Here is a 22,304-nt window from a genome sequence, read left to right as displayed (position 1 = left end):
GAATTTTAATAACAATTATTATTGCCGTATTATTCCATAAAATGTGTTCGGTTTATTCTACAGCAATTTCGGCACACGAATAAGAAACAGTAAATCAAAATTTCATCAAAGTCGTCGTTGTCTAAACATAATAATTAAGTTGTAAACTGCAAAAAAAAAATAAAAATAAAACTGAGAAAGAAAAAGTATAAATAATATTATGTGCTGCGACAGGTTTTTTTATGTAATTATATAATCTTAACGTTAATTGTAAGAGCCAAACAGCCAACTCTGATGCATCCACAAATGTTTATAAATCTGAGAGAAATCTGTTATATCTTCTGTATACTGTCTGATTAGCTATGCTCCACTTCAATTTAAACTAAGGTTAATTGTTCATATGTGATTTTGATAAACAACTAAACAACATACAAAACATACAGACAAACAGGAGAGAAGGGGCATTATAGGCAGTGTTTATTTAATTGTTATATATTTCGGGAACATTGAAATCGAGAAACTTTTCTAAACAAACAAAACGAATGAAGAAGAAAAAAAAAACAATCTATAAATTTATGTAAATGTAAAATGTGCACGTCAAATAATAATAATTCTAGATATTTAAAGGCCTAATAAATACAATACAATATACAATGCATATACAGAATACTACCTATATCTTTTATTGGAGTCTTTAAAGTACTAAAATGGTGAGTAGAATGGCGAAATAACATTGACTATATTAACACAGTTCAGCTTTAAATTGCTGAAATAATTGGGCAACTATTGATTGGAAATTGTTGTTGGTTGAAATTCGTATCGTTAACTGTAATATTTATAAGAATGACACATAATATTCTTGAATGAAAAGGCAACAAGTTTTTTCTTTTGATAAAGATTTTTATTTCATTTTTAATCTTTTCCTCTTTTTTTGAGGGGATAGGGGAAAAGAGGGCCGCATATACCAAGTAAAATTAGAAAAATTCTCACGCAAAACATTTACGTTATATATAATAATAATAATCATCTGATTTACGATTCAGAAGGTACATTTAAAGCGAATAACGAATTATAAACGTAGTAAGTAGTAAACGCACAAAACAGTATTGCAAATTATGTTTTTTTTTCTTTATTATAATGCTGGTTCTAGAAACTTTTCTATATATATGTATGTCGTAAATGGGGTGGTGTGCTGATGCAGGTAAATATATATTTTGGACACGAATGCAGTGTTCTCATTCTTCAGCGCCTCGGGCTTAATGCACGGTTTTTTTTTTAGCTAAGGCCGCTTATATTTTTAATTGAATTAAAAATATGCATGGATTTTGAATGGTAAACAACAAACAAAAAAAGGAAACGGAATTGAACAGAAATAAAGTATTTGTCTAATTGCGTTTGCTCGTTTAACAAATGTTTATAGCGCAGGAATACATACATACACACACAAGATAAGCATAGCGAATACTAAAGATTGACATCGAAGAGAACATGCAAAATATGTGGAAAGTTTAATTAAAAAATTATGGAAGATTTAACCGCCTCGCAATGAAGTCGCAGCGCTAAATATGTATATATGTATATATATAATTGAAGTGTTTTACTGCGCTTTATGCTATAAATAGATGCCATCACGCTCATTTGAAACGACGACTGTTCAGCGATAGGCGACGCATCCGTGCCCGATTCTGTGAGTAGCTCCTGGACCAGCGCTCCTCAGTCGCAATGCTGATGGCAGTCGGCAGTTTGTACGCGCTGCCTACGTGCTAACTTAACAGGTCCTTGATCTCCTTGTGCATGTGGCACAGGAAATCCACATAGCTAGCCGAGCCATCTGTGCCGCGATCCTCAATGAGAAAGTGCCGGAACACGCTCTCCAGCTTATCGTTCTGCCTCACACAGGTGACCTGCAATCGATATAAGATTAATAATCAATACAAATCTTTCCAGTTGGGATTTTAGGTATCCTTGAGACTTACCCGCATGTAGCGCGTACGCTCCTTCATAATCTGATCGATAATATCCGTAATGCGACGCGCGAGTGGCGTATCCGCGGTGATTGCGAAACGCTCGGCATTCACCTGCTGCGTGCATTGGACACCGAACACCGACTGCACAAAAGTGGGTGAAAGCGATTGGCCCAGCCAAACGAAGAGATGCACTCCGTTCTCCAAAATGTAGGCGCCATCCTCGGTGATCTTTTCATGGGTACAGCGCACTGGCGTCGGCAACGACGTCTCATCAGTCTCCACGGTGTGTATGGGAATGAAGCGTGGATACAGATAGTTGACGGACATATTTAGATCCATGGCCAGCACAAATTGGATTACATAGGAGCGATCGTCCAGAGTCATATCGGAGCCGCCAGAGACAGCGTCGTTCTTCAGCAGACAGGACGAGTACAATGGCAACAGCTTGAGGCACTCGGGCAGTATCAGCTGGCCAGCTGATGTTGGCGATGTGCAGTGCTTGCGATAGCAGGCTAAAATCTGAGCGGCTCGCTGTATGAGATTGTCTTTCACCTGCTTGGGTGAGTGCTCCATCAGCTTGAAGCACGACTGCTTTGCAAAGAACAGCATCATAGCGTCCAGATCGCAGCACTTGAACACATCCGCTATGGTCACAGTCACGCGCAGCGCCAGATTCAATATGCGCAATCGTCGCTGCCCGCTGCACGAGGTGTAAAGCAGGGCTACCTGTATATAGATGTTCTCCTCCGGCGGCAGCTTATCATCATGCTTAATCTCAATGCTCACCGATTTGGTAGCATCTATGGAAACGCATTAAAAATAGTATTAAGATTGTACATTTTGTACATGTTATAACTGCTTACCAATGCTGGCCAGTTCCACATCTGTGGTGTTGGTCATGAAGAAATGCCCAAAGAATTCAGTGGGTCGTATGCCCGCCGAGGTGCGAACACGCATCACCGCATCGAAGGCGATTGGACGCGATACGTTCTTGATGATGTCCTCGATGAGACGCTTGCCATCGAGCTCCGCCTGGAAGTAGGTATACTTGTAGACCTCGCCGCCCGTCAGACGCGACACTTGGCCAATTGTGGCGATGTCAATGTAGGCATTATTGAACACGAACAGATCAACGGAGCAGCCCTGCTGCACACACTCCTGCCCAAGTGTATTGTAGGCTGTCGTTTGCGGTGTCAAAACCGTCTTCTCCTTATCTGTGCCGAGCAGCTTGCGATCATCGCGATTCTTGAGCTTGCCAGGCGCCTCGGCGATTGGCAACGTTGAGTTGAAGACCAATAGCTTGCCTGAGGCATTCGAGGCCTTGAGAGCCTCGAGGCCAGCCTGTATGGCTGGATAGAGTATAGTCTCTGTCTCCTTGGTGTCAACAAACATGCGAGGAATTTCCTCCATGAGCGCATCGATCACCGCCGCCGATTCCTCGGGATGGCAAAGGAAACCATCGAGCAGCGGCATAAACATCTCCTGCACATCACCCACAACCATCATCTGTGGCTGTGCCAAGCTGCTCTTAATGTTGTAGAAGTGCACGGTGCTGTTGTAGGTTATGAAGCCGACGCGCACCTTCGACTTGTCCTGGCCCTGATCCACTGGCAGATGCTTGAGTATATGCTTAATCTGCGAGCACAGCAAATGCACCAGGCCCGACTTAATTGTGTTGTACGAGACGTCTATGATAAAAATGAACGCTGGCACCTCTGGCGTCGTATTGTTCTATAGCAAAAAAGAATAAAGAAAATACGTTAAATTGGTTCGAATAGTGGCTGTCATTGTGGAACCTACGCGACAGTAATCCTTCGTGGCGAGAAACTCATAAGTGCCCAGCAGCAATTCTGGTCGCTCGTGCTTATCCACACGCTGCCCGGTGTGATCCAAATGCTGATAGTAGTCAGGATGCACTGTAAGCATTTCAAGATATTAATTTATATATTTAGAATTGCAAACATATTGTGATTAGTTGGGAATCTTTGTCTCTGCCTGTTCTCCCTTCTTCCACTCACCTTCCGTTGTGACCTTGCACATGAGACACTGGAATCGCCGGCCAGCATCCACGAACTGCATATTGGGCGACATGTAGGCCTTGCAGCGATTGCAGCGTATGGGACCCATGTCACCGAAATTGACAATTGGCGGCTCCATTTCGCCCTGGCCGATGCGCGCCAGCGGTGAAATGTTGAGCGATAGAGGCAGCGCTGTCGTCTTCAGCAGATCACCCGTGTTGGGTATGCAGTAGAGCGAAGAGCGTATGAAGCGCGGCGAGGAGTTGCCCTGATCGTGGACCACAAACTTGGTGGTGACCAGTGGTGGCAACAGGCCAGCCTGATTGGTCACAAAGGCACCGCCGGCCGTTTGCTGATTCTCAATCATTACCTGTATGGGATTTGGCATCTGGTCGGGATCGAGGCGACGCGGCGGTGCCTGCTGATACATATTGGCAGCACCTGGCATTGGTGGTTGCTAAAAAAAAAAAACAAAACGCAAAATTTGTATTATAATCCTCAAATATATAGTAAATGCTAGATTTAAGAGAGTATGGAAACTTTTTAAAATAAAAGATTTAACTGCAATATAAATAAATCTACAGAAGCTCTACTTACGTTGAAGCCAGGACGACCGGGTCCTGGTTGTCCTGGATAGCTGCCAGGCTGAGGCGGATAACCCGGCATGTGCTGTCCAGGTTGTGGTGGATAGCCGGGCATAGGCTGCTGCTGTCCAGGCTGTGGCGGATAGCCGGGCATGGGAGGCTGCTGTCCCGGCTGAGGCGGATAGCCAGGCATGGGCTGCTGCTGCTGCTGTCCAGGCTGTGGTGGATAAGCGGGCATGGGCGGCTTCTGTCCAGGCTGTGGTGGATAGCCGGGCATGGGTTGTTGCTGCGGCGCCTGTCCAGGCTGTGGTGGATAGCCGGGCATAGGTTGAGGTGGATAACCAGGCTGCGGTGGCTGCGCCTGCTGCTGTCCAGGCTGTGGAAAGCCGGCTGTTGGCGGCGGAGCTGCACCAAATGGTTGAGCCTGCGAGGGTGGCGCGCCGGGAAACCCAACCGGAGCCGGTGCCGGAGCTTGCTGATTGGTGGCGTAGACGCCCGGAAAGTTGACAGGCGGCGGCACACCATAAGGCATACCAGTTGGTCCACCAGCTGCAGTCGGCTGAGGCGGCATTCCAGGCTGCGCAAATGTGGGCGGAGCAGCTGAGACTGCAGGCGGCTGCTGAGCTAATGACGTCGGCTGTACTGGTGCTGCTCCTGGCCCAGCTGGTGGCAGCTGCGCAGCGGCTACGTTGGATGTTTGTGGCAACGGTTGGCCAGGTGTCGCCGATTTTGGTGGTGGCATATGCGGCAAGCCCGCCAAACTAGCGCTGTTCATCGTCATCTTGTTAATGCCGCTGGGCACACTCTGCGGCACTGGTCCAGGAGCCGATGTGGCTGGTCCTGGGGTCGATGTGGGCGGATACAGCGAGGAGGGTGGTGGCAGCGTTGCTGGCGGAGCCATTGAGCCATTTGCATAGGCGTTGTTGTTGTTGTTGAAGTTGGCGTTACTAGTTGCATTAAATTGATTGTACGGCGTCGGTGGAGCAACAGCAGCAGGAGCAGCTCCAACTCCAGCCGAAGACATCGCCAGCGGCGGCTGTGCGGGCTTCAAGGGATTGCCGCTCACACTCAGGCCGCTCATCGACGTGGCCAGCTGGAGTGAGACGGAGACAGGGAGAGGCGGAGAGAAAGAGAGTTGTTCATAAGTACAGGCCATATCAATACAATTATGTGTGTGTGGAGAATTCTTATCAGGCAGGCAGCATCCATTATGAAATGCTGGCTGACCTCTTTAGTGTAAAAGAAAAACTAAAGATTAAATCACACTCTTTTTAAAGCGATTGCCGACACGTTCTTCTTTTTTCTAGAGTAAGCTTAAGTTGTTTTAATTTAGTATTGCACAATGTTTTGCTGTTTTACCTGCTGATAGTTGCCATTGACAAAAGGCTGCTGAGCGGACGTTGTTGGAGCGCCATATTGTTGCTGTTGTGGTGGTTGCTGCTGCGGTTGTTGTTGGTGCTGCTGCGGCGGTTGTTGTTGTTGCTGCTGCTGCGGCGGCGGCTGTTGTTGCTGTGCTGGCTGCTGTTGTTGTTGTGGCCAACCCGTCTGCGGTCCATTGACAGGTGGCGCTGCTGCATATTGTGGCTGCTGCTGCTGGAATTGCGTTGGCGGTGGGCCATACATATTGGGATTCATCGCTCTATCCGCGTCTCAATATGAGCACATAAAAAGGTAGCAACAACTTTCACACAACACAGCTCAAAATTGCAGCTCAAAGTTCGCGTTCCCGTTCACGTTCTAATGACTTCAAACGATGCCAGGCGCTGTAGCGACGATAATCGTGTCTCGTTACGTTCGCTGGCTGGTTTTGTGCAATAAATTTCTACTTTCCAAGAGGTAACGTAGTTCCTAACACAAATTCCAAGCAAAAACGAACTTCCACGTCAGTTCGCTAATTCGATTTTTTTTTCTGCTGCTGCTGCTTATTGGTTGCATTTGACAGTTTGCCACGTAAAGTTGTCGCCTGTGCGACATATATCGATAACTATTAGATGATGACCACTTCTGCTGAGCTCGATATGTTTGGCGAAATTTTTGAAAACAAATTGTGAAAATAAATGAAAACGGTATATAATAAATGAAATAGCACTAACGAAGTGCAGCATATTTCGATTCGCCGAGGCTCCAAAGTATAGTCATCCATATCGGTCACATTGTGCACTAAGATTGATTCATATATTTGTCATCATGCACATTATTCGTTGACAGCTTGAAGTAAAGAAACATATGTCGTTGCTCAAAATGAAGATAGTTCGGTAACGATGTATCGATAGCTTGTTATCACGAGTATCGAATCACTGCAACACTCAGTTGTCTTAGGCAGTGTTGCCGTTTTGGCCATTATTAAGTTAGCCGGAAAATTGAGCACAATTGTTTAACAACTGCAGCAATCCCAAAAAAAATAAAGCTGCATTCCAGCCACTACCAACTGATTATACAGCGAAATATTTACGTCAGTTCTGAAAACCACAACTGAAATTAACACTGTTATCACACTGATAACCTATGAGTACTGTTAAAGCAGCTGCTCGAATTACGCTTACGACCTTCAAAAGGTAGCTGATGGAAATTAATAAAAATTGATTGAAGTAATTAAAACCAAAAATAATACAAAAGGAGCAGCACTTTAGTTTTCAGATTCCATTATCAAATGGCAAAATTGTGAGTGCAAAATTGTTTTTCGATCTGAGTACCTAGATTTAACATTAACAGCGCACTGTTATTACACAATGTTTTAAATGTCAGTTACGAATGCTAATGAAATGCTAAAGTGGATTTTTATGTTATTATAATCAGAAAATATTAAAAGTTAATGAAATTGTTTAATAATTGTTTAGTTTACTAAAATATAATGGTCTGATTATTTGACTTGAAACGTCTTGTTTTTATTTAAGATTGTGAATTTGTGCTGAAATGCTCAGGAATTGTCTGAAACGTCTCAGTTAAGTACTGAGGGCTGCTCGGATGACTTATCTATTTTGTATTTGTGTTTCCCAAATCGCACAACTGTCTGCACGCCGTCAAAGAATCGAAGACCTGTATGGCGCTCAATCTCGGCAATGTCACACAGATAATCGATCAGTTCGGTGCTGCTGCTGACGCTAGTGGGCATATTTTTATTATCTATGATGTAGCCCTCCATGTAGGGACTGCAGCCCGCCAGTTGCGGGTCAATGATGAGCACCTTAAAGTAGTGCGATGGCATTGGCAGCGGAATCCAGTCAACAATTTGATACTCCAAGGACCAGTCCTCGCTAAGTCGACAAGATGGCAAATACATAGGACCCGTATACACATACACCGAGCCGAATTTCTCCGTCATTTCGGTTACGTGCTGTTCCAGCTTGCGCCAGATTCCCCGCTGGAAGGCCTTACAAGTGCGCGTTGCACCGCAGCTCAGCACGTACACATCGTTGTAGCGAAGATGCAGTGCATCGCCGTCCGCACCGGTGGTCAGCTTCTTGTAGTTGCCCTTCAGATGTTCACACATCCATTTTGGCGCATTGGTGCTGCGGTCCTGCGATACCACATAATCCTTGTGTACATATAAGTTATCCGTGCTGGGCAGACCATACTTGATCAGATCCAACAAATCGGGCGAATTCATCTCGAATCTCTTTTCAAAAAAGACGCAGCTAAATGCATCAAACAGTGAAAAGACCAAACGATTGCGAATTCTATCTGTGAGACACATCGAACGATTCCACAGTCTCGACTCGAGATCTGTTCTAAAAGTGGAGAGCTGCACCCAAAAGGCATACAATTATCGATAATTTCCCTTCATATGTACAAACATGTTTGCTTACAAGTGGATATAGTTTTTTGCGATGATGGAACAGATAGGGATCCTTTTTTATCATGCCAAACAGCTGGCGAATCGAACTCTCCTGTTGGAAGTAGGCGCCGAACATAAATCCTGTTAGACCCACCATCGCATAGAGCGCACATTGCTGGGCTCCCGTGTCTGTGAGCGACATTGATAAGCTTCGCAATTGTTAAAAGAATTATCTATGAAAATATGGATATATATATTAAAGCCACCTATTAACTTTTAATTTTGTATTAATCTATATTTCAGATATTCTAAATAAACGACAAAATGTTACAAAAATCGAAGCCTACTTTCTGCAAAGGTAAAAGAATGAGAAAAAAGTTTTTTTTACTAAATTTCGATTACAGCACACAGGAATAAATAATTTCTATAATGGTATGATTTTTCGAACCGATAGCCTAAATTCAATCAAGCTGCGTAGCCTGTGTTGTAAGTTTTCTCCTCTTTTTTAGGGTCATAATAAAATCGAAATAAATGAGGTATATTAAATGAGCGAATTAGAAGAATCTTATTAATATTACAAATCTTATTTAGTTAGTTCTAAACTATTTTTATTTTCCTATTATTATATTAAATGGGGTAAACGAAAATTGCGAATTGAATTTCGTATGAAATATTGATACTTTGAATAAAAATTAAATTTATTTATCTGTCAGTAGCGCTATATTTTTATATTTATTATATATAATTCCATCACAATAAATTTAGTTAAAATCTCGAAAAACTTGCGATTCATTCGGATAGTTGCTGCCGAAGATATCACTTCTACGGATGCCCTGAAAGAAATCGAGACCCGCGTAGTGCTCAATCTCGCGTATGTCGCACAGGAACTGGCGCAGCTCCAGTTTCTCCGGTAGAGTTGCATTGGGCAGCACATAGGCCTCCATGTAGGGTTTGCCCAGCGGCAACTTGGATTCCAGCATGATCACTTTGAAGAAATGTGTGGGCACCGCGACCATGTTCGAGCCAATCATTTGGTATTCCACGTTCCATTTATCACCGCCTTGAGGTCGGGGCTTGAACAGAGGACCCGTGCACACATAGACTGATCCGAAGTGCTGGGCTAGCTCCCTCACATAGATCTCTAGCTTATTCCAGGCACCGCTATTGAAACCCTGCCCGATTTGGGGCGCAATGTTCGTCAGCAAAAAAGTCTCATTGCAGTGGCTTTGCTTGTCGCGATGATTCGCCGCAGCAGCCAGATGACCACGATCAAAACCAGAGTGTCGATAATCGGCTAGCGTCGAACGAAAATTGGAAGGTACACTCCAATCTGACCGATAGTTGGCGCGACCCCGTCCAACGCCTCGCAATCCTTGCACATTCGACTTTTGCAAATGTTCGCAAACCCAGTGGGCGACACGATTGCGACGATCATAGGAGAGCACAAAGTCACTGTAGAATCTCACATCATCCAATCCAGGAAAGCCGTACTTCATGATTCGCTGCACGCGATGCGCCGTTCCGTCCTCGGTGTCGAAAAAGCAAAACTGTCCAATAGAACTCAATTTCAGGCTGTATATCCACGAGTAAACTTTGCTGACTTACCGCTTTATAGATCTTTGGACTGATATAGCAGGCATAGGGATCTCTTTGAACCAGCTTGTGCAACAGCCGTGTTGCATGGCTATGCTGAAAGTAAACACCAGCCACAAAACAGGCAACTGAGGATGCCAAACCAAGTGACACGACCAACAGCAGCTGCCAAGAATGGCTCATAAAAGCATAAACTGGAAAACTGACAACTCAAAAGTGTGTTTGATTCAATTTATTATATATGTGATTAGAGAGCATTTCTACGACAGCTGTGTTATTGTTTTTTAAATCTCTTTCGAACTTTTTGTGATTTTTTTTTTTTATTATTTGATACTCTCATAATAATTATCGATTTCTCATATGTAAATAGAATAAAAATATTTTTTTAAACTTATTTAGGTAATATGTAAATGCAGTTGAACAATTCCATTAAATTAAGAACTAATATCAAAATAAAATGTACATATTTATTCATTTTAATTTGCTACACTTTTAATCTGGAATAGTGAATCATTAAAAATATAGCAAACAATTTCAAAAACATGCCAACATCATTTATTTAAAGACGCTTTCAATTACGACAGCTCCTTAACAACAGAGCCTACACAATTATTACAATTAATCACTAATTGGAGATGTGGAAGTTTCTAGATTTTGAGCCACCTGCGCATCGACAAAGTTGCGATCGAGTCCCTCAAAGAACTTCAAGCCCGTCGAATTCTCAATATCACGCACATCGCAGAGCAGACTACGCAGCTGGGTATCGTCATTTAGAGATGAGGAGTTGGGCACCACATAGGCCTCCGCATAGGGTGCGCTGTTCACTAGCTTCGGATCGATGATGATGATCTTGAAGAAATGTGTGGGTATTGCGACAATCGTATTGTCCTCCGGCTGAAACTCCAGAAACCAGCTGGTGCATCTCATCTGCCGTGGAAGATATATCGATCCGGTGTACACATAGACAGTGCCAAAGTGCTGAGCCATGTCATGCACATAGTGCAAAAGTCGTTCCCAGATGCTCGTGTTGAAGCCGCGACTCAGAAATGGCTTGATGTTCGACATGAAGAAGACGCGCGCCGGCTCTGACTGCTGATAGGAGATGCCCGAGCGATGAGTGTTCCGCACGGATACGCAATGATTACCGTAATCCTCTGCATTGGTATATGTGAGTTCATCAACCCTCTCGCACATCCATTGAATGGCCGAGTTGCGGCGATCGAAGGCGGTCACAAAATTGAAAGTCTCATTCAGGCAAATCTCGTTCATGCTCGGAAATCCGTACTTCATAATGGCGCCCATCTTGTGAGTGTTGTCGTCGACAATGTCATCGTAGCCCGGCTGCTTGATCTCCTTTACGTTAAAGATATCCAGCTGAAATGGATGTAAGCCCGTGCTCAGCATACTGTTGTCATACAAACAGGCAACTGCGCATCTTACCAGACCGTAGAGTTTGCGTCGTATGAAATAGGCGTGTGGATTGCGCTGCTCCAATTTCCTAATGTTGCAGATCACATGCTGGTGCTGATAGTAGGCGCCCAGGGCAAAGAATGCTCCGGCTGTGGCAGCAACAATTGCCAGTTTACCACCTAGCGGCACCTCCATGTCCACATGTCCAGTAGTGAATCAACTATCAAATTTACAAACAAAATGAATTTTCAATTCCAATCGTGCGATGTTCAATTATTAATGCAACCAAAGCTCAAATCGAGAGTAGTATTTCAATGTATTGTAGTATAAAAATGGAATTTGGTTGATTTTCGTAATAGAAAAATTTCTCTCAAAAGAATATATGTTAGAGGTGAGACGTAGCATTTTCTTTTTGCCTTTCGGTACATTAGTTGACCAAGCGACTTTTGTCCAAGTGCACAAAACGTTATCCTCTTTGACCATTTTAAAAGTTTTCGTGTTTTATCCCTGCACGTTTGAAATCTACAAGCAACACTTTGGCGCACTTACCAACAGCATTAAGTCAATAGGAGAAGTTGCAGTCTTTGTTGGCACACCGTAACCGAGCAAACTCAAACGTCCCTTGGACCCAATCTCTCCCACTGACCCAGCAAGCACATAATGCAATAAGCGCCTAACGCAGCGGCTGACTAAACTAAAAAGCGGCGTTAAGATTTATACTCAAAATCCCATCGCACTTTGTTATGCTTTAAAATATTAGTTGGCGATTTCAAGTTTCCGGTTCAAGTCAAAACTTTTGTGTACAGGCCCCACTCCCCATGGGGTGTGGGAATAGGGCGATGTGGCAAAAGTTCAGCCATTGACAGAAACTGTTAAAGGATTGCCGGCCAAAAAAAAAAGAAGAACTTTTAACAGCCTGCTGCAGTATCATGGGAACGATTTAATCATAAAATAAATTTAAATAGCAGTAATAGTAATAATAAAAACTAAAAAAAAAAATGTCTAATAAAACTGCAAGTGAAGTAATAATATGGGCATCTACTAAGGATATATTGATATATTCATAAGCCGATGTCGAGCATATACTACATAGAGCCGTCAAATCGACTAAAAACTAACTGCATAAATAATCTGATCGATTGGGTACCTTTTTCTCAAAGTGTATAAAGTAAATTACAGTAAAATAAATGTACAGCATAATGCGGCAAGGTGTATTCCTTGCAGCATCGACACTTTTTTTAATTTCAAATACATTTTATACTTAGAATCGTTAATGACAAACGACTTTTGGGAGTATACAAAAGTTCAAAGCTGCTGAAGTAGCTGCATAAATTGAAAATTTTGCCCGTTAATTGCAGCTGCGCACTTGTCACGCCAACAAAGGAAGGGCGGAGAAAGTTTTGCAACACTCAACCAAACAACAAAGTTATGAGTAAAATGTGCAAAACTGTAGTACCTTTTTTTGTTGGGGTACAAACAAATATTTTAATTTGCAGAGAGGCTCTTCCACTCGTGTGCCTTGTTTTAAAATGAGACTCAGTAAGAGTCCTTAGCTAAGGTGGTCTTGGGGCGTGTGGAGGGGGGTGGGAGGTTGCTTAAAGGCAGCCGTGGGCCTGCCAATTAATTTCTGTAGTCTAATTGGTGGTTTTGCCAATTCATTAGCGTGGGTGTCGCTGGCTCACCGCTAACCAGCTCCGCTCCGCTTCATCATATTGATTGACGCCCGAAGGTTGAATGGGTGCCGAGTTCAGAGGGTAAACGTCCAAATGCCACCGCCCTCGCTGCTCAAGGGTTTTTTGCGGATTTTCTAATCAAGGAGCCCCACGAAATTTGCATAATTGAAATGCCGGCTCACGTTCCCCAGGTGAGCCTGGTGTGCCACTTGTGTGTCCGTGACCAAAGTGCTGAAAACTTGCCGCGCCCAGTTACCAGGGCGTTGTGGCTGCCTGAGCGATTGACTTGCTAAGTGCCTGAAATTTGTCGCTTTATTTGGTATCTCATAAATGAATTATGTGCTTCAGCCTCCTTCATAATTAAGTGTGCTACAAATCTGATTTGAGCCAAGCAATTAGCCGATAACAGAGTGCCGAGTCAAGTTATGGGCCAATTATTTACTACACTCGATTGTACAACTCCTTTCTTACTAACAACCATCATGTATTTTTAATGAGGCATCAACTTATCTTATACTGGAGGCGATGTACCATGCCCAGAATACATTAAGCTCCATCTTTAATTTGCTCGCTTTCTTAAACTGAGCATTTATATTTCTTTCTGTAATCAGAAACTTACATTTACTGCATAAAAATTGTAATTTTACATTAATTATAATATTATTATTACCATGCTTAGAATACATTAATGAATTCTTATTTTCAATAATATTCTAATATTTAATATAATTAATTATAATTATGGAAATAAATTAGCAGATAATAAATCGACCGCTTCCTTTCAAATACTTCGTAAACAATTCTCAAGTTCAAGCTCTTAGAAAATGTTTTCCTCATATGTGCATTCTCACTCTCTCTCTCTCTCTCTCTCTCTCGCTCTCTCTCTCCGACTCGTACTCAGTGCTCGTGAGCAGTATATTAAGTAGATCATCTGTGTATATTGTATTATGGCAACCATTAAGCAATTAACGTTTAATAGCCGGCGCCCGCTCGCTCTTTGCCGTTATCTCTGTGCATGAGGCAGAGAGAGAGAGAGAGAGAGAGAGAGAGCGCACAGACAGAGTGTCGCCAGAGTTGAAGCCGATCTGTTGGAAGTGTCAATTAAATTTTTGCTCACTCTAAAGCGATCAGTCCAGTCAACAGCCACTTGGTCAGTTTGTCTTCGTTAGTTGGGCCAACACCATTGAGCGGCACGGTTCGCTAAAATTGGTGTCCGCTGCATGCGAGTCTGTGCGTCTGTGTGTGTCTGTGGAGCAAACAAGTTCTTGGGAGCAACGTACGAAATCAAAGTCTTATGCATTCTTCTCTTCAAGTGATTCGCATTCGGATTCCAAGACACAACCATGCAGATGGTACGAATTTCACTAATCGCTGTAGTTGGTCTCAGCGCTGTTTTGGGTAATTAATATAGAAAAAAAAAAATAAATAATAATAATAATATGATCAATAAAGTAAAGAAAAAAGTAAAGTATTAATTCATTTAGCGGTACCCGAAACTGAAACTTACCAGCCCAACCATTGCGATTATCAGCTAGTTAAATCGAACAAGTATTTGGATTACCCATTTTGGAAAATGTTCTTCAACCATTTGGTACCCTTTAAGGGTAGTGCAAGCGTGAAAATGCAATTCTTTCTATTCAAACGAGACTTTCCCCATTGCGGTAGAGAGCTGTTTCCCGATGGCGATGAACAGGCCTTGATGCGTTCCGGTTTCGATGCACGTCATCCCACTAGGTAAGTGTTTTAATGGGTTTAGTTCCATTGTCATTGCAATTTTTGATTGTAAATAAAAAATAGACTTGTACATCTGACATTACTGTGGGAATTTCTAATTTACATGTCTGTTAATTGAAAGTGATATAAGCAGTATATGTACGGTTCTGTTTCTATAGTTTACTTATTCAATTTGTAACTCTAGAGCTTTAAATCTCATATTTAGTGAATGCATCATCTATAAATTCGTTCGCTGAAAAACTTCACTTACTCACATATGAGAACTGGTTTTGTGTTTTTTTTAGTTGTTATCAGTATTTTATACTCTATATTTTGAAAGTGTGTAACATGATATTGTAGATATTGTATTTGTGCTACTTTATTTTGTTTATTATTTTTTACCGCACATACTTAAAGTTATTTAATACAGTTGCATGGATTATTTTAGTTGAATTTAACGAGATCTAATAGAGCAGATTTTGCCAATATTTCAGCATTTTGCTAATCGCAATATATTTTTAACTTAACACAGGGTATTTTCTAGCCGACTACTCTACGACAGATGCTTGTGAATTTTTTTTTTTTTTTTTTTGGCAATGTTTTTATTTTGTTTTTTGTTTTTACAGCTTATCAGTGAGTCATTCACAGATGCTTTATTTATGAAGGTACTCACAATTATAGAGAGTAGACTATATAATGCGCTATTCAAATCTTGAACAAACATTAGTAGATAGCAGTTAAAATGTTTAAATATTGACAGAGTGAAGATAAGATATGCTGGTTATAGCCAAACGCACAATGTGTTGCTACTGTTAATTTATTTATTCGAATTTGGATATTACAGACTTGTTATACACGACTGGATGAGTCAGGGTAAGGGTTCACTGTAATTTGATAGACAAACACACAATGTGTTGCCATTGCAAATTTACTTAATCGAATTTGGATATTTCAGAATTATTATACACGGCTGGATGAGTCAGGGTAAGGGTTCACTGAATCGGGATGTGAAAGCCGCCTATCTCAGTCTGACCTATCCCAGACCCAAGCCACAAACCGATAATAATGACACAAATGGTGAAGCCCCGATGGAAAGTCCCCTCTATGAGGATTTCAATATTATTATCTGTGACTGGAGCAAAATATCATCGAATGTAAACTACTTTAGTGTCGCCGATATGATCGAAGGTCTGGGCTTTCTGCTGGCCGAGTTTGTGCGTCATTTGCACGTGAGTGCGAAACTGAACTTCGATGATGTCTACGTCATTGGCCACTCTCTGGGTGCACAGATTGCCGGCAGTGCTGGCAAACAGATCAGACCCTTTCGCTTTAACACGATATTTGCCCTGGATCCGGCGGGTCCCAAGTTTCGGGAGCAGACCGATGAGTGTCGGATCGATGCCAGTGACGCCACCTATGTGGAGTCCATACACACTAGCACTGGACTTGGCTTCGAGGAACCCGTGGGTCATGCCGCATTCTATCCCAACTATGGCAAGGATCAGAAAAAGTGCTATGTGTACGGGTGTTCACATAGGCGTGCCCATGACTACTTTGCCGAGTCCATCAATAGCACCAAGGGTTTCTGGGGCGTTCGCTGTGAGCGCATGTCCAAAAAGTCATGGGTACTGCTCGACTTCGATGGTGAGTTTCGCATGGGCGGTGAGCCCTCTGATCCCAAGAATGGCACTTTCTACGTGAAGACCTATGACGAGAAGCCGTATGCCATGGGAAGGAAACAGCAACAGGCGGAATCTCCTATGGGGGTGGAGAGAACCACTGAGGTGTATCATTAAGAGCAGATAATGCTAAATTGTAAATTTATAAATTTATGTACAAACAAGAGAGAGAAACTTATATTTCTAGCCTAACTACGGTAAAAGTTCTCTAAAACTATTCAATTATTTAGCTTGCTGTAAAAAATTTAATTTTATATTGCAACAATACGTGTTAAGTCTAACAAAGTATGTTTTTTGACAAGTTCGAAACAAAAACTAAAAAATCCTATAAAAATTTAAAATCTCTGAAAATATTTTGACTTCCATTTAAAAAGAAAATGAAATATTTATTGATTTGTTTCTGTTTGCTTAATCTGTTGCTGTTAAGGAAAGGTTTTCCCATACCAACTTGGAGTCCCAATTACCTCGATGACGACAAGGATTTTCCGGACATACTGGATGAAGAGGACTATGAGCTGATGTTGAAACGTGCCCACAAATACAGAATTCATTACTTTTATCCTGAAAATTGATGTCGTTGTATATATCACATGGTGTTTTGTGAACATTTTAATGGAAACCAACAATATGTGGCTGCTATGTTCGCTAAAATTGTTTTTGTTGAACAGCAAAGTTCTTAATGCATTTTACTCGGCTTAATTAGTTGACATTTTACATTATTCATACGCCACGTGTGCCAAGCAAAGCCAAGCAAAGCCCCGCCCACTCATAATTTTCACTTACATAATTAAAGTGGTTGCATTCGTGTTGAGCTTAGAGGCATTGCACGTGATGAAGGGGTGCTGCTGGGTGAGCTACAGGTTGGATCCCAACGTGTCACGTTGTAGCATTATGTGCCGGCTTTGCCACATTTCAGAAACTCGACTACGAGAGAAACCTCAGGTAAATTTTGGGCTAATTTTTTGTACTCCTTACTTGATGTGCTTGTTTGCCAAACTATTTAATCGTTAGACAAGAAACAAGTAAAGTCGAGCAAATGCCAGCTAAATAATATTTTATTTGCTTTATTCCTGGGTTTTGTATATCCTTAAATATCCTATTAAATATACATTGAATTCAACCAATTTAAATAAAATACAGATATTTTAGATGTATGTAAATGTCTGTTTGCCATTAACCTTTTTGAACTTATCGTTCATCTTTCATTTATAATATTGATGCATTAAATGGGTTGAGAAATTTTGTCCATATCGTTTAAGTGACAGCATGAAAGGCGTTTAAAATGAATGAACGAATCACCGTGTGGGTATTCATTGAAGAAATAGCAAGTGTGGCCAAAATATATGCAAAATTATTTAGCATTTTGAGTGAAGTTTATGTATGGGCCTTGGAGCTCAACTCCGGAATAATCCGGCGACTAGTTTTCAGCTTGATTCGATTATGTAAATGTCAATGGTAAGGAGCCGGAGTACAGTTGTTGTGGGCCAATTCGATTGTGTGTCCAAGTTGCATAGAGTTTGATTATTTAAATTTCATGTTCATTGCGTATAAATAATTTATGAGGCGTGCGTCTTCTGCTAGACCGAAGCTGGCATTCTAATTAAGACCTGAACATTATTCTGCAAATGTCTCCCTGGCTTGCAGTAGCCGCAAGCAAACTAATGGCCATTATTACAAGACCACTGGACATATGTACATACATATGCCCAGCCCCTACACATTTCGCCCCTATTCACTCGACCCAATGCAATTTACACTTTCAAAACTGCGCACACTTTGGCAACCTTTGGGTTTTAGCTTGAGGACCAATTTGTCGCCCAGAAATGCTTCGTGTGTAAACCTGGGAGCAGCATAACTCACTCGATGTGGCTATGTGCGTGTTGAGATTGCTCCCTGCCCAACGAAAACCACTTGAAAAGGGTTCAACAAAGAGAACAAAAATTAAAATAAAATCTGTAGCATTGCAAAAAGAAAAAAAAAAAAGGTGCGTGCAAATGAGAATCCGGATAAAACAACGACAATGACAATGACAATGACTGGGTAACGGTAACGGTTTGGGAACACTTAAAGTTTTAGGATTGACAATGCGCCCACACACGCATAAAAGTTCATGTGAACACGCACTTGGGTCAGCAGATACTTATGTATCTCTCATGTATCCCCTTGTTCTATATATTGTATCTACGCCATTTGCACAATTTTATAGCATTTTTATGGCGGACAACTTTTGTATTTTGTATCCGCTGCGTTCCCTTTGTGAACGCTTTGTGGGCCACAGCTTTAAAATATTTAAATTCGATATGTTTGCCGGGCAAGAGTTTCCCTCAGATTCGGAGTCGCCTCTACTTTCCTGTTTGGTGTTATGTGATTTGAATTCAGGGCTGTGAAATTATTTTGGTATGATATTTGATACGTGTGCAGGTAACTTTTTGTATTATTAGTTCGATTTCTTTGGTCTATATTCGATCAGGAGCTCTAAATTTTTAACACTTGGTGATTTACAAAATTGATTTCTTTTGTCCCGCTCAATTGCCTCCTGATAAAAATCCCAAGAAATTTACGATGACAAAATCTACGTGACTCTGCAGCCCTGGCTCTAGACAAATTCCCCAACGGCACAGTATAAGTAGAAGTGCACATGTGTATGAGTGTATGTGTGTGTGTGTGTGTGTGTGTGTGTATGTATGCATGTGTGTACTTGCAAGTTCTACTTGTTTATTCCTGCTTTGGGTCATGTCTAAGTTTGCGGTGTGATTTTATGTGCAAACTTAAATTATACAATTTGAGGGCCATGAATACATTTTTAAGATCTCATCTCTGTTGTTGTTTTTGTTGCTTTTGTTGTTACTGCTGCTGCTGCTGCTACTGCTGCTGCTGTTGCTGCTGAAAGGGACAATGAGTTGCTAAATGCCTTGAATATTCCTTTGGTCATTGCTTTGGTTGCATGCATAATGGAAGGTACTTTTTCAGACACACACACACAGAAACACTAACATATACTTGAAATGATAACAAGAGCTTCCATATGATGACAGTTTGAGTGAGTCATGTGGTTTTCCAGCAAAGGAATTTTATATTGCCTACTGGCTTGCTGCTGTCATTGGAACTGAGAAATTTGTGTTTAGTTTTGAATGGTTTAGTTTGGCAAAATGCACAACACTTTATTGCAGTCATTTTATTTGAATTCTTTGCATAGTTTATTGTTACAGGTATCGCTTAGAAATTAAAATGATTTATTTTCACATATTCACGTATGACTATAACTCTACGCTATTTTTGGAAATTTGGCCCCGGACAAAACCGGATAATCTCCTGAAGTTAATTTTGTAGATTTTCTTTACTCTCATTCTTTATCGCAATCCTCTTGAAAACACACACAAAACAAATCACGCACTTTGTAAACATAAAGTCGACAGTAAAGGGATGACGCTCGCTGTTAATGGCTGATCTAGCGGAATTTTTTGTTACTCTTCTTGTTATTGCCTTCGCAAATTTCGTGTGTGTCTGACTCTTTCTCTTTACGCTCACATGTATATATAGTTTACAAACGAAAGTTGGAAACAAAAGGCAACGCAGAGCAACAAGCAAATAACATTAAGCGAAAATGCCAAATAGGGTGTGAGTGAGAGCAAAAGTTTTGCCTTAATTCAATTATGTGTGGTCTACACACTGGCCAGACGTGCAAATGTGAAACCAACACAAGAAAAAAAAAAGTGAGAACGTTGCAGTCGGGCGTAAACGATTGCGAAATACTCTGAAATCATAAGTAATACCATCCGATAACAGGTCCCACAGAACAAGTTTGGTGTACCGTCCAAGTTTGCCTTGAAAGTTGCGGTAGAAATAGACTTTTGTGCATTTTGGGACGGGAGTGGGCTTGTCTCAAAAAAAATGTAATCTACCTTCCACGTTTGATAACTGTAGCTCTTAAATTGCGGGAGATATAGGCTTTAATTGTTTCAAAATTTGGTGACTTTAAAATTGGGGAAGATATGCGGTTTTATCGGCTTCCAGGTGTGGGCGTGCCCATTAAAATTTATTGTAATCGGTTCTTAAATGCGGCTACTACTTATATACCTACCACAGTCTAACTTGACTCTAACGGGTCTAACTTTCAAACTACGGAAGATATACCCATTAAAAGTGTTTAATAGCAAGGGGCCTGCGGGCGGTGTAAGTGGGCGTGGCATATGCCGATCTTTGAAGGACATCAGCAACAACCTACCGACAAAATCTGATGACTGTAGCCTTAAAATTATGGGAGATGATACCTTCGGTGTCAGAGTATAAAAACGAAACTCGAAAAAAGCAATGCAGACCCCTTGACCGACTGTTGCCCAGACTCCAGCGTGTTTTTTTAAATTTTTATTTTTGTTTGCACTCTCGCATTTTTACAAATTAAAAGCGATGGTAAGTTCAACTCCCGACTTGGCGTTACACTGTGTTGTCCCGCCAGTTATTTCAGTCTGTCCTCCATTATCGTAGCCATTGTCGCCGCTGTTGTCTTGTCTGCTTTGTGCAACCGCAAAATGTTGCAGGCATGTTGCAGGCATGTTGCGACATGCAGCAACAGCAACTTTTATGAAAACTATTTGCAAATGCAAGCAGCATTAAAAACAAATACAACGACTGGCGTACGGAAAAAGGAGTACCTCAAGTCCAAGATCTTCCTGTTTACCGTAACCAGGAGCTAGAGGCTACCCGTTGTATGTGTGTAAGTACATGTGTCTTGTGCACATGCAACTGTCGGGCAGGTCGGGATGTAGCAGAAATAGCAATTGCAAATTGAAATACGTTAGAGAGCTCCAGTCGCCTGACTAGGAAATATCCGGTATATGCTGAAAATAACCTTCATTTATCTTAGCCACTTATGAATTTATTTTTCAAAAAATATATTAGGTAAAATAGCCAAATCGATTATCAAAATGAAAACATATTGAGCTTCATCAAAAATTTAGATAAAGCGAGTTAAGCTTAACCTCTCAAAACATTTTTGACTTGAATACGATAAATACAACTTTTAATTTATGGCATATGTCAATATAATTTCAAGCCTTAAATGCTGATAAACACAAAATAAATATTTGCTCCATTTATAGCGCAAATATTTAAATTTAACGAGATGTTCTTCTAAGACACTTTAAGCACTTATACTTTTTTTCTTTTCTTTGGTTACAGGGTATTTAAAAGCAGCTGCTGGCGTGAGAGCCTTTCATAAGAGGCGCAAAGAGAATGGCAAATAAAAATCAGAGCCTTCCAAAGCCAAGTCTAAGACCAGCATCGCCTCCAGTGCCAGACCAGTGCCAGTGCCAGTGCCAGGGGTGGTGTGGCGGGGCGGCGGGTCAATTGGCCGCTTTCCGTCTGACGTTGTTAACCCTGCAAGTTATGCATTCTTAATTTAATCGCTAGAAATTGACTCTCCAGAGTGCGAAGCAATGCAGGGCTTAGCGCTGCTTCCAGCGTCCTATTTTGGCTCTGCCTTTGCCATACTCCTTGTCTGGATACTGAAACTCGCAAGCAATTTTGAAAACTTTGCTGCAGAGATTGAGCATATATCATGCGATTATGAGGATATTGCATAGTTTGCATTATCCAATGGCTTGGAAATCTTTATTGTCCAAACAGATATTAAGCTCTGCAGATTTTAGAGACTCTCTTAATGTCTTGCACCCTTAAGGCCTGAAAATAGTTGCCAGACGTTGCAAAAGTTAGTTTCGCTTGCCAAAGGCTGCAACTGCAACTGTCTGTCTAAGTTGTGAAAAGGATTTTGCGTTGCATAGGAATGGCATGGCTTGCAAGCATGGCAAGAATTTCGATTCAAAGTTAAATTTTGAATTTATATGTTCAATATACGTAACTTGATTTAACTTTAATTTTCTTGAATTCATTCTGAGAAATGAAAAAAATATTTTA

General features: G+C 41.4%; 5 protein-coding genes across 6 annotated transcripts; 1 reads left to right on the top strand and 4 right to left on the bottom strand.

The window, feature by feature from the left end:
- Positions 1 to 1,341: 1,341 nt before the first annotated feature.
- On the bottom strand, positions 1,342 to 6,507 carry LOC6566423 (protein transport protein Sec24C). The gene is made up of 7 exons (XM_001993373.2): positions 5,908 to 6,507; positions 4,562 to 5,641; positions 3,965 to 4,421; positions 3,747 to 3,862; positions 2,810 to 3,677; positions 1,956 to 2,746; positions 1,342 to 1,883 (listed from the first exon to the last, which is right to left on the bottom strand). Exons 1-7 carry the CDS (start codon positions 6,181 to 6,183, stop codon positions 1,743 to 1,745), a joined length of 3,729 nt encoding a protein of 1,242 aa, XP_001993409.1. The 5' UTR covers positions 6,184 to 6,507; the 3' UTR covers positions 1,342 to 1,742.
- An 898-nt stretch (positions 6,508 to 7,405) lies between these two features.
- LOC6566422 (nuclease C1) lies at positions 7,406 to 8,746 on the bottom strand. Its single transcript, XM_001993372.2, has 2 exons — positions 8,355 to 8,746; positions 7,406 to 8,290 (listed from the first exon to the last, which is right to left on the bottom strand). The coding sequence occupies exons 1-2, from the start codon at positions 8,523 to 8,525 to the stop codon at positions 7,487 to 7,489; spliced, it is 975 nt and encodes a 324-aa protein (XP_001993408.1). The 5' UTR covers positions 8,526 to 8,746; the 3' UTR covers positions 7,406 to 7,486.
- Positions 8,747 to 9,028: 282 nt separating this feature from the next.
- LOC6566421 (endonuclease G, mitochondrial) lies at positions 9,029 to 10,165 on the bottom strand. The gene is made up of 2 exons (XM_001993371.2): positions 9,929 to 10,165; positions 9,029 to 9,870 (listed from the first exon to the last, which is right to left on the bottom strand). The coding sequence occupies exons 1-2, from the start codon at positions 10,097 to 10,099 to the stop codon at positions 9,085 to 9,087; spliced, it is 957 nt and encodes a 318-aa protein (XP_001993407.1). The 5' UTR covers positions 10,100 to 10,165; the 3' UTR covers positions 9,029 to 9,084.
- A 283-nt stretch (positions 10,166 to 10,448) lies between these two features.
- LOC6571510 (endonuclease G, mitochondrial) lies at positions 10,449 to 11,631 on the bottom strand. The gene is made up of 2 exons (XM_001997670.2): positions 11,357 to 11,631; positions 10,449 to 11,290 (listed from the first exon to the last, which is right to left on the bottom strand). Exons 1-2 carry the CDS (start codon positions 11,519 to 11,521, stop codon positions 10,535 to 10,537), a joined length of 921 nt encoding a protein of 306 aa, XP_001997706.1. The 5' UTR covers positions 11,522 to 11,631; the 3' UTR covers positions 10,449 to 10,534.
- A 2,540-nt stretch (positions 11,632 to 14,171) lies between these two features.
- Positions 14,172 to 16,727, top strand: LOC6566419 (phospholipase A1). Of its 2 annotated transcripts, none has more exons than XM_001993369.3 (3): positions 14,172 to 14,397; positions 14,484 to 14,733; positions 15,668 to 16,727. In XM_001993369.3, exons 1-3 carry the CDS (start codon positions 14,343 to 14,345, stop codon positions 16,506 to 16,508), a joined length of 1,146 nt encoding a protein of 381 aa, XP_001993405.3. In that variant the 5' UTR covers positions 14,172 to 14,342; the 3' UTR covers positions 16,509 to 16,727. The 2 variants fall into 2 exon arrangements, with proteins under 2 accessions (XP_001993405.3, XP_032595152.2); XM_032739261.2 differs by having other exon boundaries at positions 14,173 to 14,397; positions 14,469 to 14,733; positions 15,668 to 16,720.
- The last annotated feature ends 5,577 nt before the right edge of the window (positions 16,728 to 22,304 follow it).

The sequence above is a fragment of the Drosophila grimshawi genome, unplaced genomic scaffold (assembly GCF_018153295.1).
Source record: "Drosophila grimshawi isolate 15287-2541.00 unplaced genomic scaffold, ASM1815329v1 contig_1377, whole genome shotgun sequence".
Taxonomy (NCBI): domain Eukaryota; kingdom Metazoa; phylum Arthropoda; class Insecta; order Diptera; family Drosophilidae; genus Drosophila; species Drosophila grimshawi.
Note: the sequence above shows the minus strand (reverse complement) of the source record. Positions and strands in the feature narration are given on the sequence as shown.

Coding starts and splice junctions, on each gene's coding strand:
- LOC6566421 (XM_001993371.2), bottom strand. CDS start 10,099: ATGAGCCATTCTTGGCAGCTGCTGTTGGTCGTGTCACTTGGTTTGGCA. Junction 9,871..9,928: donor GTCCAAAGATCTATAAAGCG/GTAAGTCAGCAA, acceptor TCTATTGGACAG/TTTTGCTTTTTCGACACCGA.
- LOC6566423 (XM_001993373.2), bottom strand. CDS start 6,183: ATGAATCCCAATATGTATGGCCCACCGCCAACGCAATTCCAGCAGCAG. Junction 5,642..5,907: donor TCAATGGCAACTATCAGCAG/GTAAAACAGCAA, acceptor GTCTCACTCCAG/CTGGCCACGTCGATGAGCGG. Junction 1,884..1,955: donor AGCGTACGCGCTACATGCGG/GTAAGTCTCAAG, acceptor TATCGATTGCAG/GTCACCTGTGTGAGGCAGAA.
- LOC6566419 (XM_032739261.2), top strand. CDS start 14,343: ATGCAGATGGTACGAATTTCACTAATCGCTGTAGTTGGTCTCAGCGCT. Junction 14,398..14,468: donor TGGTCTCAGCGCTGTTTTGG/GTAATTAATATA, acceptor AAAAAAGTAAAG/TATTAATTCATTTAGCGGTA. Junction 14,734..15,667: donor GATGCACGTCATCCCACTAG/GTAAGTGTTTTA, acceptor TGGATATTTCAG/AATTATTATACACGGCTGGA.
- LOC6571510 (XM_001997670.2), bottom strand. CDS start 11,521: ATGGAGGTGCCGCTAGGTGGTAAACTGGCAATTGTTGCTGCCACAGCC. Junction 11,291..11,356: donor GACGCAAACTCTACGGTCTG/GTAAGATGCGCA, acceptor CATCCATTTCAG/CTGGATATCTTTAACGTAAA.
- LOC6566422 (XM_001993372.2), bottom strand. CDS start 8,525: ATGTCGCTCACAGACACGGGAGCCCAGCAATGTGCGCTCTATGCGATG. Junction 8,291..8,354: donor GCAAAAAACTATATCCACTT/GTAAGCAAACAT, acceptor TTTTGGGTGCAG/CTCTCCACTTTTAGAACAGA.